At 28.2% G+C, this 18,184-nt stretch overlaps 1 protein-coding gene across 6 annotated transcripts in view; it reads left to right on the top strand.

Moving 5' to 3' along the window:
- Positions 1 to 18,184, top strand: part of LOC129963180 (protein grainyhead-like) — a 91,789-nt gene that overhangs the window by 22,157 nt on the left and 51,448 nt on the right. For all 6 annotated transcript variants that reach the window (XM_056077337.1, XM_056077339.1, XM_056077338.1 and 3 more), the window contains exon 2: positions 5,018 to 5,050. In XM_056077337.1, coding sequence (XP_055933312.1) covers positions 5,018 to 5,050 — 33 coding nt within the window. The remainder of the gene's footprint in view (positions 1 to 5,017; positions 5,051 to 18,184) is intronic.

Genomic DNA, 18,184 nt, shown 5'->3' with positions numbered 1-18,184 from the left:
GTTTTTAGTATTCTATATGCTGTTTAACTAATGAGAAATGTCATCATCATTATTATTTGATGCGACATTTAAGAAAGTGTACAAATTTTTCATCAGCTTATATTTGTTCGAAGTTTTGCCGCATTCATCAGGATTTCTTCCCTCGATCAATTCTGTCATATGATAACCGTAATTGCGCATCCTTTCGAATATTCTACCATTCTTAAAATAATTTTTACGCCTTTACGGTTATTATGTCGTTGCGCTTTTTATGTCCCTTATGTATGTATGTATGTATGTATGTATGTATGTATGTATGCATGCATTGTAGCATAATTCAAACACTATTCAGTTATAAGCTTGAATTATTTTTTTTTTCTGTTATACAGCTGTACATCCTTTTAAAATTTTAAAGCAAAATCTTACTTGCAAAAGGTAATTCATTGGCAATGTTTTTAGAATAACACTACAAAATATAAACGACATTAGATTTTAACTGAAGCTCAATTGCACGACCATTATAAATAAATGAAATCGCGAAATAAAATCCTAAAATACCACACAATAAGTCTCGAGACTTAGGAACCCACAAGAGTAGCAGAGCCCTGAGGTAACTGCCTGTTTTGCTTGTGTATTAATCCGGTTCTTTTTGATGAAACATAATGTTGACTTCAAATAATGTTTGACTATGTAAAATGATTATTCATGCATTAATGAACCCATCCGAAACAAACAGGATTGTTATCTGTCAGATTTTATTTAATTTCTCATGAGAAGAAAGCATTAACACTTTTATTATTTTCATATTTTTCATCAGGATTAATTTTCCCATTAACGCCTGCCTACAGCAATGCGTGTAAGTGCGGTCGGGCCCTAACACTAAATAAGTAACATTCTGATCGTTCATTGTGTTGGCCTTCTCAGGAATAATATTTCTGAACAAATGATCCATTTGTTGAATAATGTATGAGTGACGACGCTATTTTATCTTGAACCACTGGGTGGTGATCCGTCAAGTGACGTTTCTGATTGATCTAATATTTCATTATTGCTTTTTTTTCTATGAAATTTATGATCAATTTTAGATATAGCAAACGTGTAAAGAATGGAAAAATGGGAGGTGCCTGAGAAAATGTCGAACCGGTTATTTTCCTCTTCTTCCCTGGGAAAAGACAAGATTTGCCGATTAACGAACATTCTTCGATATTTGTGTACCTTTTTTTTTAATAAGGAATTTTATAGACGAAAACTAATTATCTTTAATATCGTAGTAACCATCTGAAATTACTTGGTAGACCTGTGACAGAGTTGATAATATTTATGAAATACCAACAAATAACAAATGACTCTTCTGACTGGTTTCATTTTTTAGCAGTATAATAGTTGCATGCTCTTTTATTAGCCTTTTATTGTGTTTGGACCCGACAAACTGCATCATTTATTTATCGTCGCGCTTTAACATTTTTTTTTTTCCTATTTATATTCCAAAGAAGAGTTTCTTTTCTCTAGCGAGCAAAGTTTCCATTTTCCGATTCAACTCACTTGAATATCAAAAATAAATCGTTTGGAACTCTAATACTATTCGTTAAAAATATTAGGTTTGAAGGTGTTTTTTAATACTTTATGTTTTTAATTTATTAGCAGTAATAAATTACTATTAAATTATAAATGTTTTTCTGTTGATTTATTTATGTTTACAGATACATTACATATATCACTGATTTACTACCTGAAGTAATTAAGTAAAAAAAAAAAAAAAAGGATTAATAGATTCATTTTTTTTTTTTTTTTTTTTTTTTTGGAAAATAACATGTATGTACAGAAAAGAGTCCAGTATATCGATAGCGGCTTAGTGGCATTTTGACAATATTATGCTTAGTGACTATATCATATAGAACTCCAGTAAAATTTAACTTAAATGAACTTGGTATTTTTACTTCTTTGTAAGTAACAAAAATCACATCTGTCAAATCGTAGGCGTACAGTTAAAAGCGAACAAATCAAAATAATTTTAAAAAGTTAATCTGTTCTTGTTGTTTTAAAATATCATCTCTGTAACAAGAAAAACCATTTCTATCACTCCGTTTAGTACACAATATATGCTGCACATATATTAATATGCATCATTTTTTTTCTACAGAGACGATCTTTTAACAACAGCAAGAAAACATTAACTCATTTTTTCTCATTTTGACTTGGTTATTTTTAACAATATACCGACAATAAAAATTGTTTCTGATGGTGGATAATTGGTTACCAAATATTGATTGACCAGACTCGGACAATTTTAGCTGATTGTTGATTACTATATGGATCATTAATTCTTTTATCTGTTGATAACAGTAAAAGGTGAACCAGTCCGCTTAATATTCGAAATTAACTCGTAACCTGGTTAAACCTTTTTTTTTTTTTTTTTTTTTTTTTTTTTTTTCTCCTTCTCCCTCTCTTCACAAATTCCTTTACTACAGGAAAAAAAATTTATATTAAATATCAAATGTAAAAATTATGAATAAAATGGAAATTTCAGCAGTATGAAGGAAATAATTGAATTTTTCTAACACGATAACTTTCGATTGCATTTTGCTACATATTTTTTTCCGACCAAATCATTTTTAACTGTATAACAACGATGTGTATTGAATACCACATGCAGAGAATATAAAATTGTCATGACGTCATTCTAAAAATCATCAACAAGATTGATGTTGCCATACCATATTTAAAATCATTGATAATTCATATTAAAAGAAATTGAAATGCTATAGTGTGCATCATAATTCGGAGTAAAATGTCCTGTTATATTTAGACAAAAGTTAATAGTCTAAATATATCTTTTATTACTTTTGAGATTTTTTTAAATATATACTTATAATCTTATTTCAATATTAGCCTCTATATTTTCAGCTTCGTCAGCATTTCTTCTCTCTCTCTCTCTCTCTCTCTCTATTTACATATAAAGGAAAACCAAAATACATAATATTTTATTTAGTAGAATTCTTGAATTTTTATATTCAACTTATATAAGATATTTAGAGCCTTAGCCTTATTTTGAATATAATTAATTTATATTAAAGATAGGTATAATAACAGAGGTATTGTTCCAAATTTTGTTTAATTAATTTTGAAAAATTGATTAAAATTAGAAAATTAATTTTACAGGAATAAAATTTATATCACTGAAAAGATTTTTTTTCTTAAATTTTAAAATGATGTAATAATAATTTTTGTGCAATGATACTCTCTGTAGTTAGGGGTAAATTAAGTTATTGCACATTAAGTCGTTCTGCTCCCACTTTAACCCCCTTTAAGGGGACTTAATAATAGCGTTGTTAATGCTTCTATGAGAAGCGTGTGTACTAAATTTTGTTCACTTTTGTCAAGGAATATGAAAATATATAAGATTCAAAAAAAGTAAGTTTAGTGCATTGTTTCACATTCAGTTTAGTGCAATGTTTCTGTGTAATGAAACATCATATTTAAAACAAAGATTGTGCATAAAATTCAATCTGTAGCACAACAAAACATAAAAACATGTATTATGATGATAAAATGTATTAGGACTTTGCTGCTCTTGTGATTTTTCTACTCACTGTCAAGTTGAGATATCATTGATCCAAATGATTTATGCAATATTATTTGGAAGGAGCAACAAATTCGTAAAGAATGAATGCCTCATTGAAACAGATAACTTAAACAATACAAAGTATTGTAAGACATTGTGTAGTGTATTTGGGCTATAAGAGAGATAGAGAAAATTTGATAGAGATAGAGCTTTAACCCCATTTTGAAGGAGTTAAAGCCACCGAAGAATATTTGCAATAACTGTTTATATATATTTAGAAAGACATTCATAAGAAAGCAATAATAATCAAAGCCAAGGCTGAAACTGTGACTCGGGAATATTCGTTACATTGGTTTCAAAGTATGATATTCTTTACTGGAATTTATAGCAATTTTGTAATGAATAAATAAGTAAAATGATAAACAAATAAAAGTTTAGAGAAATGTATTTAATGAATACAAAATTGCGCCTTTTTTTAAATCATCTATTAGCATATTTAAATATAAAAACTTGCATATTGAAATATCAAATAATTGTAATTGTTCAATGCAATAAACTGCAATATTTTGATAAGGCCTTTCAATTTCGAGTAAAAGATTTTGAATACTTATAAGTATATGGGAATGATATGAAATGTACAGAATGCTGTTTGGTGAAACAACGTTTTTCTCCATCTTCAACTAACTTATTTTCTTAACCGCTTAACTGTTTTGCCCGAGTGCCATACGTGCATCGATTTATCGAATTTTGATAGTTGTAGGCAAAAAAAATAAACTATTCATAATGATTATAGTTCATTATTAAAATTAGTTTGAATACACAGATAAGTCAAGTATTCATTGTATTTCCATTTGAATCAAAATAAAAAAGAAAAAAATATTCCCAAAATAGAAGGTGTCCTATTAGATAGTAAAGAAAATGAAACAGTTAAAGGGTCAATCCTATGACGCCAAATTTTTCCTAAAAAGACAAAATTTGAATTTTAATAAATTTTATAAATATATAGTTTTTAAAAAACTCTTATTAATATACTTGAAAATGGTTCTAAAATTTTGTTCCATTTTTAGCTTTTCCTTTATGGTTTATTATTATAAATGTTTTAGAATCTTGAAAGCAATTTCCCCCCAAAAGTCGCACTACTGACACAGGAACAAAATTTAATCAGTCTATAAACTATGAGTTATAGAAATTTTCGAAAAATATAGAAAATTTCGAAATTCTAGTATTATAAAGGAGTAAAAAAAAAAAAATCAATAACAAAATTCCATCATTACAAACATGAAACAAATCAAGACAGGGAAAAAAAGCGTATAAATTTTTTAATAAAAATAAAAATTGGTGATCATAAAGTCTTAGCTATAACAAAATAAATTTTAGAATTTTTATCAGAATTTATTTATTTAAGTTATATTAATTAATGTGCATATTTCCAAACATATATATAAAATTTTAAATGTAATTCTTGTTTCATTTCAGAAACCCAACCTACTACACAAATGGTGCCAATGAGTAAGTAGATTTTGACAAATAATAGTTTTTATTTTTATGTCAGATGAAAAATACAGGACTTGTGACTTTAAACTCAAAATCTATAAGAATAGATAAACTCAAAAACTATAAGAATAGATAAACTCAAAATCTATAAGAATAGATAAACTCAAAAACTATAAGAATAGATAAACTCAAAAACTATAAGAATAGATAAACTCAAAATCTATAAGAATAGATAAACTCAAAAACTATAAGAATAGATAAACTCAAAATCTATAAGAATAGATAAACTCAAAAACTATAAGAATAGATAAACTCAAAAACTATAAGAATAGATAAACTCAAAAACTATAAGAATAGATAAACTCAAAAACTATAAGAATAGATAAACTCAAAAACTATAAGAATAGATAAACTCAAAAACTATAAGAATAGATAAACTCAAAATCTATAAGAATAGATAAACTCAAAAACTATAAGAATAGATAAACTCAAAATCTATAAGAATAGATAAACTCAAAAACTATAAGAATAGATAAACTCAAAATCTATAAGAATAGATAAACTCAAAAACTATAAGAATAGATAAACTCAAAAACTATAAGAATAGATAAACTCAAAAACTATAAGAATAGATAAACTCAAAAACTATAAGAATAGATAAACTCAAAAACTATAAGAATAGATAAACTCAAAAACTATAAGAATAGATAAACTCAAAAACTATAAGAATAGATTTTAACAGAAAAAAATTGGGAAAGGTTTTTCTATAAAAAATATACTATAATATAGTTAAAAAAATGAAATATAAGATGAGAGAAAGTGGCTACGAAACTTTGTAGATAAAATCTGGTTTGGTAAGTTTGAATAAAATGATGGTATAAAATGACCGTGGAAGAGTAATCACTCAAAACAGAAGCTCTAATTATTATTCATAAAAATTATCAAAACATTTTACCAAGAATTTAATAGAAAAAAAACTTAATCAAAATATTCCACAACTCTTTCTCTATACAGGAATAATTCTTTCATGCTTCCAAATATGCATGCAGGAATGAAAAGAAAATAGATCAATGAAGCATTAATTCTTTTAAAATAAATAAATGTCTCGAGTGTACAATACTTGTATACATTTGATGTAATAAAGTAAAAAAATGTGCTTATTAAAATTATTTTTGTGCGATTGATATTAAAGAACCTTACCTAAAAGTTGATATTTTTGCTTTCTTTCACTAGTAATTAAAAAAAATCCAGTAAATAAACATTTGCTTCTATCAAATCGTATATAAAACATATGGTGAAGCTCAATTAATTCGAATGTTTTTAACTCCCAATTTATACAATGTTAAAACATTGTCTGTAATTCAGATCTATATTGTTTTGTTGAAATTCAAAAGTAGTAGCTGTTAAAATCGTATAAAAGCTTATATAAACAATGTACAAAACATATATGAAGAAATTAAAATAACACGGCTTTAATGTCTAGAAATTTGACGAAATGATGTACATGAAATTATATCAAAACGATTTAACTGAAATTAAATATAATCGATGTCTCCGGTGAACGAGCTAGTCGCCAAAGGCGACCGGCGAGGAATAAGAAAGAGAAGTATCGTGAAAGTTAGAAGATAAATTATCATTGTATTTTTAATAGCACTTTGAGGCCGTGGAACTTGACACCATTTGGGATGGTTTATATACACAATGAACAAAATAGGTGTAAGACTATTGAAATTCGACGGCTTTAATGTATGTCACAGTTTGATGCTTTAAAATATTTTCCTGGGTAAAGCAAAGCAAGAACATTAAATTATTCATAAAAAGATTTAATTGAAAGTAAACACAATTAATATTCTCAACGAGCTACCTGATCCTTAAATCTGTTAATAATCTATATTAACTATGAATTTCGTCATCACTGAAGGCGCTGTTTAAGTTGGCAATTTGCAAGTAGTTGAGACAGACGTAAAGCATTTCCAGCCAATTATTTGGCGTCGAATTTCGGTGTGTTAATTGTGTACAGGTTGGTAATGAACCACTTCCTAACCCGCATTTCCCTCTACATATAACAAATGGAAGTTCCAAAAATAACCGCGAAAGAGATTTGAGCTTTACAAAATCGGGTCATAAATTGCATATTTATACTTCAGCGCAGGAAAAATCCGCGTTGGGCTTTAATCAGCGCACGCACTTGCCTCAACATTAAAGAATAAATCACTTCCTTGTTATATTCGAAATGGGTATATCTTACTTTTTGGTTCGAGAAAATAGTGAGTTTAATCGAATTTGGTTTCTGTAAACGAGGAAAAAAATATGCTTTTAATGAAATAATTTTGCGATTGTTTTAGTTGTTATTTGAACCAGTATAATAATATCAAATGAAATTAAAGACTTAAAGACAAAAAAATTTTACCTTTGAAAGAGAGTTTATTTTATTTTAACAAAATTACTTTTTGATTTCACATCTGAGTTCTAAAGTCAAGTACGTTTTGAGTTATAAATCACCACTTGCTTTCAGTAATAACTCTTAGATTTCTATGCTCATCTCCTACGTTATAGTCAGTGATAATATGTATAAAGCTACAAGAGAAGGTTTCACAGAAATGATGTAATAAGTATATACATGTAATGAAATCTTGTAATTTAAATCCTAATTACTTTCCAAATTTTTATCTTAATTTAGTCCATATCAACTTCATCCTAAAATGCTCTTTTATTTCCTGATCAAATTCCACCATTGTTTTTAATTAATGCTACATGCTCTCTATAAAAATGCTATCTCAGCATTTTCTCATGCTCCGAGTGAAAGGATAAAAATCCTTAATGTTTGCAACATTCTTTTAAAGATAACTATAATTTCCTTTCTTAAGTATATTCGCGTCAAAGAAATCCATATCAAAATTTCATTATAAAATCACTGGGGAAAACATTTCGGTCTCTTTTTCACTCTTTCTTGCCCTTGCTCTTGTGTTGCGATGTAGACTGTCGTATTTCTTACCACTTATTCTTACGCATAAATTATGTCTCCCGGGATGGATTAAGCAAAGTTTAAAAATTTTCAAAAACTTCTTGTATTCGGCCACGCAACTGCTAAAAGATATGTTTACATATATTATATAACTATCCGCCTTTGGCGATTATTTGATTTGCAGGAATTATTTATTGTATAACATTTCAATTGAATTTTTGTACATAATTTACTTCTAATGGGTTTTTTTTTTGTAAAATATTTTTGAGCTTTAAATTTTAATATTCAGTAATTTATAATATTTTAGCACCCCATTTTGTTCATAATGCTATGTGGCTCCTTAATTTTCTGTCATCTTCGAAAAAAATTGTGCTATAATTTGAAAAAAAAAATAAAGAAAAAGAAAATTAATGCAGTAGCATATCTGCTAAACCATACTCTTTGTTAAAAAAATGTTTCTGAAAATTTATATGTACTGCAGAATATATTTCCTAATTTGTGTAATATATCAGAGGATGAATGAATAAAAATTACTCTGGTTTAATAACAAAATGTTTAATTTTTTTAGAAAAAGACGCCAAACTAAAAAGAACGATACTCTGAAAGTGTTTGAAAATATGAGAACATTAAAAACATATTCATCATTGCTTAGGTTTGAAGTCAAACTATAGCTGTAATTGTCACAGTATTCAAAAATTTTTTAATAAAAGCATGCCTAATTCTCATAATAAGCCGAATTTTCAGATCTTGATCATCAACAATGAAAAGAAAATGCCAGAATGAAATATTAATGGCAACGATGAAAACGATTTGAGTTCCATTAAAATAACGAAGAATAATGTTTAAAAATTTTTTAAAAATTAATAGAAAATTTCAAAAAAATTTCACAAAAAATTATCATTTAAAAGAGATATATATATTTTAATTTTAAGATGATATAAAAATTATTTTTGTGTAATAATATTTTTCAAAAGTTATTGTTGAAAATAACAAAATTCATGTAATTTAAAATTACTAAAAATTCCTAATTAAAAATTTTAAAAAATCAATCTGAATACACATACCTATCCTCTAAAATATATATGTATCTAATATATATTCTAATATAGAAATATATATATATTCTAAGTCAAACAATCTAATTTTCTGAGCGCCGTCACATACACATTCATCTTCATTGTTATTAGAGTTAAAATATCGCTATGATTTTGCAAGGTCTTATAGCACCAATGTAATATTAGACGAGTGGAAAGACTGACAAAAATAATTTGTATATTTGCAAAAAAGCTTTTTACCTCTCTATTTAAGAGTTGTTTTCTGCTTTATAAATGGTTTCCGATTTTAGATATATTTAAGCGGTAGCTACTTCTGGTTGTTTTCAGACGTAGTAAAAAAAAAATATTGAGTTCATTTATTCAGTGATAAAGTTAACAATACATAGAAATCTACCATAAACGTAATCGCAGGTGTATTTTGTCAATATGTTTGAAGATGTCAGAAATAATGAATTAAATCGAATGATTTAAATGTACGGAGAAACTTAGTGAATTCTAAGCTGATAAGAAGCACATAGAAAATTCGATTTATATAGAATTCTGAACAAGGGAAAACTGGATCTACAGCAAGAGGAATTGATAGTTTTAAAATTAAAAATGCCAATAAAAGTTTATTTCTAATATATAGAAACTTTATTAAATAAGTAAACAGTTAGTAATTTCATATGATGAAATGGTTATCATTACAATTTAAAATTAATTTTAATACAGGAAATAAGTGTATAAATAAATAATATGAGTCACTTTGATTTCAACTGTAAAACAAACCTATAAAACTGAACTGTAATAATCAGATCGTGCAAAAAAATTCTTTTAAAAAAGGGATTTTTTTTTTCATTGAATGCATTGCATCTTAAAATGAAACAATGTGCACAAGGTACAGGGGCATCTTAGCAAGCGAAAAGTAACTCAGAAATGAATGTATTTATAATTCTTAAATTTCAACTTTGAATTAACAGAAATAAATTTGAATTTTGAATGGTATTTTGATATTATATTATAGAAACTTCAAGGAAGAAATTTAAAAAAAAATAGAAATTAGCGTCGAATTTTAATTAAGAATGCTTGAAACAGATAAGTTCCATTGCAAAGAATATTCCTTCTATGTACATTTTTTTCTTAAATTTCAAAATTAAAAATATTTTGGGCATAAGAAGTTTGTATATAGCAGCAGAAAAATACATGAAAAATGAAAATGGAATTTTGAGAAAGCTGTTAATTGTAAAATATCTATTCTAAAATTTTTCTCTTTATTCTGAATTTCTAATTAAAAATTCTAAAAAAAAATCGAACACACCTTTCTTCGAAAAAAAAAAAAAAGCGTATATTCATTATTAGCATGAAAAATAAATCTTCTATCAAATTTGAAATAATATGGAGTAAAGAGATATCGATAACTGATGATAGAAATAGATGTTTTTTTTTTTTTTTTTGAAAGTAGTATTTTATCTTACATTCTGTAGGATTTTTTTTTTTTTTTGAACATCCGTATAGTGGTAATAAAAAAACTTGCATCTTTCATCATTTTACCAAGTCAAATTGTCACTTTGTATAGGTTATGTAAAGATTTTGATAAAATGTATAGATCTTTCATAAAATATTAATAAGATATTGGTTTGAAGAGATTGAGCCGTAAGAGCTTATAATTGCATTTCCATAATCGTAACTCCCCATTATACATTTATAAAACCTTAATCTTAAATATTTTCCCCTTATTTTTATTTAATAATATAAATATGTGTTTTTCCAATGCTCTGCAAATAGAGTTTTAAGGAATTCTGTTTTAACTGAAGATAAGTTCTGCACCCCCCCCCCTCACCTTACGACTTCTCTCTTTGGAGTTCCATAAACGATCAGGTTAAGTTATATATAAAGGGTTAAAAAAGGTCTTTTACTATTTTCCACAGTTCTACACCTTTTTTGTTTTGTAAAAAAGATAATGCGATGTGCCACCAGTACCTACAAATCTCTGTGCAATCCTGTTGCTTTAGATGCACTTAACCATTGATACATTATAATGTGTTTGCAGGAATTTTCATATCTCCTTCATACGTATAACTAAAAAATGAAAATTATCTTTGACACTTGTTAAAAAATACTTTGTGTTTGCACTTATACCCTTCTGCATCGCTTATTTTATAATATTTAATTTTGAAATTTGTCAGTCATTTTTAATTTTCCTGTATTTTGACACATGTCAGCATAAAAAAAAATTTACATAGGAAAAAAATGTATAGTTGCAGGTCAACAAAATTTCGTGAACCAAACTAAAATTTTAGGTTAAATCTTAAAAATTGTAATCTAGAAGTGCTAATTTTGGAATTAATCATTCGTTTTTAATTTTAATCACAGGGCAGCGTAAAAAAATCTACATAGCAATATATAATATACTTGCAAGTCAACGAAATTTCATAGACCAAAACTTAGGCTCTAGTTTAAATCTTAAAAATTGCAATCTAGAAATTGCAGGTTTGCATTGCCTATGTTAAGCAACTTCCAAGTTTGTTTTTCCCCTTTCATTCTTTCTTTCTCCTCCTTCCGAAACCAATCGTTTTCTGTCAGGTAAGATCCATTTCATGTTCTTTCAAAAACTCTCTCTCTCTCTCTCTTTTTTTTTTTTTTTTTGTTTACTCAGCTCGAGGGAACCTGGCGGTGAGCGAGAGTGGAGATTGTTGTGGAACTTTTTTTGGTCTTGCTTTGAACAGATATCTCAGATAAAAAGTAAGAGAAGAACTGGTTTTCATAGCTTCAGGACAATTCTGTTTGTGAGGTTCTGGCGAGCTAGCTATTCGAGAATAAATATATATTTTATTTCTCTTTTTTTCCCCCTTTTTTTTTGTTTACTGTAATATGTCCAATTCTTTTGCTTTTGAATGGTGGACTTCCATTCTTTTTGGCCTTTTCTTTTTTTAACCCTTGCAATCAATAGGTTAAATTCTTCACACGCCTTTGTGCAATCGATTTGATTGTTCCATTTTCTTTCCGAGTAATTTAAACAAGTAGAAGAAAAATCATGCGAGCGACTGTCTCTGTTTCAATAGAGAGCTTGAAGGCCAGGCTAGTGTCACAGTTAGATTGGATGACAGAATCAAAGAAACGTTGGTCAAAATTTCTATCATTAAAAAAATAAAATAAAATAAAAAATAATAATAATTTTATAAAATGGTATTCATAGCGAACCGTCCTTCAAGAGTTTGTTTATTGTGGACATACATGACGCTGTCAAATGCTATTAACGCAAAATGCATAGAGGTAAAAATAAGAAAGGGATTTAGCTGCGCTATTATAAAGAATAGAAAAATTAATTGGATTTGGAATTTTTTAAAACTTTTGAACTGGAAGATGTTTTTCATTTTTTATTTGAATGCAATCATTTTTTTAATTAAAAATACAGCACGCTGTCTCCTCCTCATTTATTTCCCCGAGGAACGTGTGGTCAAAAGGGAAAGGGGCCATATCAATATTCTCTGGGCCAAATTAAGTTTTCTAGCCTTCTACTGTCTAAGACGAGACAGATTACGGGGGCGTTTTTGTTTACATATTTTCAAAATCAATTTTTTTTAATCGATTGTAATTATAAAAGTCTTGTAAATTTTGACTTTTGTCTTTATAAAAGTAATTTTAAGTACCTAGTTTTGACAAACTGAAAATAAATAGCAAAGTATTTAATTGCAATTCAAGACTTAAAAAGTTGCCTTGAGTATATCGAGTATACAAAAAATGCACAGCTAAAATTTGAAAACAAATTAAAATTTTTTTTAAAAATGCAATTTGAATAATATTTCATTATAGAATTAAGCATTCTTTAAAATTATGTATCATACCATTATATTATCAGTATACGACTCAGAGAGGGGGAACGCATGTTTGCAAAATTAGGCGCTATTAAAAAATAAACCTTCAATAAAGTTTAAAAGAATTTAGATTTGTCGGAACCAGTGATATTAAATTTATAAATCGAATCTATTTTGATTAAAATTGATGAAATGATGGATAAAACCCTTTTGTAATTAAAGTTATTTTAGAAAATTTTTGAAATGTGGAAGATATAAAAGTATGAATTAGATTTTAAATGTAAAGGAATTACGATTCAAGATATATGAAGGAAAAGCGTAATTAAATACTTTAAAGCGCAACTCTATTATTCAATTGATTGAAGCTGAGATAATGTTTAGATTTATGGAGTGTAGAGGAGAGGAGAAAGTGCTCTCGTAATTTGTAATATTAAACATATTAAAAAGAATCTTCTTGTTTATATTGCTTCTGTTTTACTTATTTGTATACAAAGTATACAGAGAAAAATCGCAAAAAAAAAAAAAAAAAAAAAAAAAAAAAAAAAAAAAAATTCGCCAATTAAAATCGCCAAAAAAAAAAAAAAAAAAAAAAAAAAAATTCGAACTCGACAGTTTGACTAATCCCCATGTTTCAAACTTCCCTGAATCTCAAAGACATATTTTTTTAATTATATTTCCCTATCTATCTGTGAAACATAACGCTTAAAGTTAGACGAATGAAATTTAGTGTGTAGTCTGTATTCCAAATTTATAGATTTCTATCAAGTTTTGAACGAAATCTGTTCAAAGGAAATGCTTCTCGGGTTGTCCAAATATACGAGAACACGATAATTACAAAATTTAAAATGTTAAAGAAATAAAATTTTGTACAGAAGGATAGCATTTATAATGTGGGTCTGGATCTAATTAAAAACTAAATCTGAAAAAAATTTGGCCGTCTGTCGGTCTTTATTTCTTAATGCATATAAATGAGAAAACTTAAAAACACAATGTTTTAAATCAATTTATATGAATTCTTTTTTATTGCAATTATAGTTCAATATCAAATCTTGGTTTTAATTGGACTAAAAAAACGGTGCCCAGAATATAAATTAGTTTTTTGGTACTTGTGTATTAATCGCATCCAGCAATTAATCGCCGAAGATCGCACTTCAATAGCTCTTGTTAACTATTGTTCGACAATGGCATGCGGTTAATAATACACGGTAAGCAAGGAAATTTCTGGGAGCCTTTTCCCGCTAGTTTGAAGCAACAGAGAAGCAATAAAGAAACTTAGTTAATTTTTAAAAACGAAAAGCGTGGTCAATTAAGAATGATTAAAAAATAGAAACAAAGAAAAAAAAATACACTTTCTGTCTCTCTTTTTCTTTTCATTTTTAAATATGGTGAAGATAAGGAAGGGAGAAGGGAAGGACATTTTTTTTTCTCTTTATAATCCTTGTTACTTCAAAGGCCAGGACCTTTCGAAATCTGGCAGTTGAAACAAAACTTTCCAATGTCATCAACGAATCTTAAAAAAAAACGCAAGAGAAGATTCGAGTTCTTTAACGTTGTGTACTTTTACGTGTTGTGCATATCTGCCATTAAATCCCTTTTATTGCATCTTGTGGGAACAACGAAAATAAAATTGTCTAAAATGTTTTGGCGTGCGGTTCTTCAAGCGTAAAATGAATAGTTCGCAAGGACTTTTCTGAAGAGCAATTATAAAGAGTCGGCCATTGTCTTCGCTCGGAGTTGGGAGTTCTTTTGTTGTTCGCCAATCCATAAGATTCGCCTGATGTAGAAAATGGCGGGAAAGTCTCTTCATTTCAATTTCTTTGTGCTTCGATTTCCGGCTGGGAAAATCGAAAATCAAATGCTGGTACATATAAATTCAATTATTTATTTCTATAAGAAATTTAAAAAAAAATATATCCGATGTTTCTTTGGGAACCGTAAGAATTATCTGATGAAGAAAATGGCGGGAAAAATCTCTTCACTTCATTATCTTTGTGTTTACTTTTTCGGAAATGAAATCAAAATGGAGACGAGTTGTATAAAGTTAATTATTTATTTTTGTAAAAAATCAATATTTTTTTCAAAAAAAAAAAAAACATCCTGGTTCCATTTTCTATGTTAATGGAAAGAATGCTTTTCTTGGCATACCATTCTTTATTGCTATGATACAATATTCTATACGGCAAAATGCTTTGAGGCGGAAAGTTTCTGAAAATTTAAATAATAAGTGGTTTTCTTTGCTTTGCTTTTCATTTCGCATCCATTCGTAAAACAGCTTTTCTCAAGGATCTTTTTTTGCTTCCACAATTATTATTTTATGAAATTCTTTTGAATTTGCTAGAAGTAGGTTGCTATTTCAACACAGAATATTTTTTTTAGTAAGTTTAGTTGTTTCAGATCTGTCTTTTTTACCGCAGAAATAGAGAAATTAATGGGTAGGGAACCAACCAACGGCATAAAAGAAAATTAATTCATAGAATATACTTTTGTTGGAAGCGTGCCTGCGTTCTCTTATGTTCTGCTTGGTTATTGCAAAATTATTCTCTTTTAATAACAAAAATCATTGAACTTACTCATTAAAAAGAAATTTAAAGAGATGATTTTGAATATAGATAACATTAATTTATTTTATATTCATTATATGCATTTCTTTTCTTTTGTCTGTTCGATAGTTACGAAGTTTTTGCTTAATTAATTTACTTAAATTTACTTTATATGGTGACCTTATCATTCAAATTTTTTACGTTCTTATATTTAAGGACTATTAATCGTTTCTTGGACCTATTCAATCTAAGTTTAAAGAATTCGAATTTTCTGTTACATGATTTTTTGAAGAAAATTGGATGGGTTTCTGAATCATTTATTTACAGTTGCTTTACTTTTAATCTATTTACTTGCTGAAGTCTCAAATATTATAAGGTCCTAATGCTCGTTCTGTTGAGAGGGTAAAAATGCCTTAGCTTGTTACAACTGTTTTCTTTCTGCGTCACTAGTGAAAATTATTCAGATAAGTTGTAGTGCAGTACATGGAACAAATGAAATCGTTCGTTATCCGTATCAGAAAATATAGGGAGTTCATTAATTATTGTCGAGGTTTCCGTACCTCATAACTTTCGAATAAAAAATATTACGCAAAAACCGATAACAATTCGTAAATTACAACTCAAAGAATTTTATTAATGATATTAAAGTGTAAAGCTGGCACAATTTGCACTTTGTAGGCATTCAGCTGAAGGCGATTATGTATTCGTAAATTCGCTGAACAAATTTTGACTTTTGATAATCGTGCGGGTTCTCCGAGCCCCATATTCTACAGTTATGTTTATTCACTTTTTCTGACACATGAAAAGTGGATTCGTCACTGAAGAACCATTTCCGAAGGTAATTTTCATTATTCTCAATTCGAGTCAAAATTTGTTCAGCGAATTTACGAATACATAATCGCCTACAGCTGAATGCCTACAAAGTGCAAATTGTGCAAGCTTTACACTTTAATATCATTAATAAAATTCTTTGAGTTGTAACTAAAGAATACGTAATCGGTTTTTGTGTAATATTTTTTATTCGAAAGTTATGAGGTACGAAAACCCCGACAATAATTAATGAACACCCTGTATATGTGCATTTGGACCTTTTAAATTCCGCTATTCGCGGCTTATTTTCAGCATGGGAAGGGGGAGAGAGATACTACAGAAAGCATTTGTTGACCAACCTTTTAGTCTGCGTCTAGTGTTAAAAATCTTGACGGACTTCTGAGAACATAAAATATTTACCTGTTCCCCCTTTCAGTCTTAAAAGCCGAGCCTTTGAACGAATTCCTTGCATTTCTCCTACAGATATATATTAACCTAAAATAAACAAAAGACGAATTAATTAGAATCCATAAAATGAAGTTTATTTATTTTCATTTGACAAATTTTAATGACATGTATAATGGTTTGCATAAGTACTTTTGTGTAACAATATTGGAGAAATTGAATATAATACATTATCAAAGTTTGAAAGTATCTTAAGTTCATATGCAGTAGTTTCTGGGATCAAGAGTTTTAAAATTCGTATATTAAATAATTGAATTTTAATCTTAAAGATAATTATTTAAGATGCACATTTCGACAAATTATTTAAATAAGCATATGCATAAAATGCGAAAAATTGCTTATGTTCCATGAATGCGATTATATTAGACTGCAAAATAAATTTTGTGTTGGTTTCTCAAAAATTGGTACATTCTTCTGTTAATATCAGCAATTAATAAAATTCATCAAAATTCCACAAATAAATTATTAGTGTGTTATTTTCTACGGGAATGAATGTATTAATTTAGCTATCCATAAACTGAAGATTGGACGTAAGCCCCCTTCCTACGGCCTGTCGCCTTTACGGATATGGTCGTAAATCTTCCAATTGACCCATGGTAGGACCACCCCCGCTTGCGACGCTAAATCGGGAGCTTCCCACAAATTTCCAGTAAAATGAGCAGACATTAAAGAACCTCAGAAAACCATAAGAGCGGGGAAAGAGGGCAAAATGCGCCTATCTCAAGACGCGGACGGGCCGTCTGTGATATTCTGGTGAATGTTTTATAATTTTTTATAACTCAAAACCAACAACCAATGAGAGTTAAGAACAGTCATTCAAATAGAATACACTTAAATACTGACTGATATCATGAAGGTGTTTTTAATCTATCGTCATTTTATTATCCAATATCTACACTACATTTATCGCTACATTGATCATTTCCTTCTTTAATTATTTATATAAATTAATTTTAGCTATGAAACTTTGTTATATATATATTGAGGAAGTTTAAGATATCTTTTTCTACAAAAAGCTTAATCAATTGCTTCAAAAATGGCAATGAATGAGGGTGGAGGGAGGGATGAGGATGACTAGAAAAGTCAGCTTTTAGGTAAATGACTGACCCTGACTGCCAAGATCTTTTTTCGGAATCGAAATAAAGCTTCGCCTATGACGAAAATCAACGATGCAATCGCAGTTATTTTGTTACCAGATTAAATTAATAAAATTTTTGACATGCTAGCAAGAGACAATGGTTTTCTATTTAATGACCTTACCGTTCAATGTCGATTTCCTGCTGTGCAATGAGTTTGTAGAAGATGTTTCATTTGCTGAGGCAAGATGGGAACAGGAAGATCTTTATCGAAATTTTATTTCTTGTGGGAAAGAGCAATTTTGAAAATCTTTATAAATAATAAATGATTTCCATGAGATGTTACGCTTAATTCAAAGAACGATATTGCAATAAAAATAATATAACATAATTAAATTATAATAAAAACTTCCAAAAAAAGTCATTTTCATCGTTTTGAAAATA

This window comes from Argiope bruennichi, chromosome 3, assembly GCF_947563725.1.
Source record: "Argiope bruennichi chromosome 3, qqArgBrue1.1, whole genome shotgun sequence".
Taxonomy (NCBI): Eukaryota; Metazoa; Arthropoda; class Arachnida; order Araneae; family Araneidae; genus Argiope; species Argiope bruennichi.
This window is presented reverse-complemented; position numbering and strand designations above follow the sequence as displayed.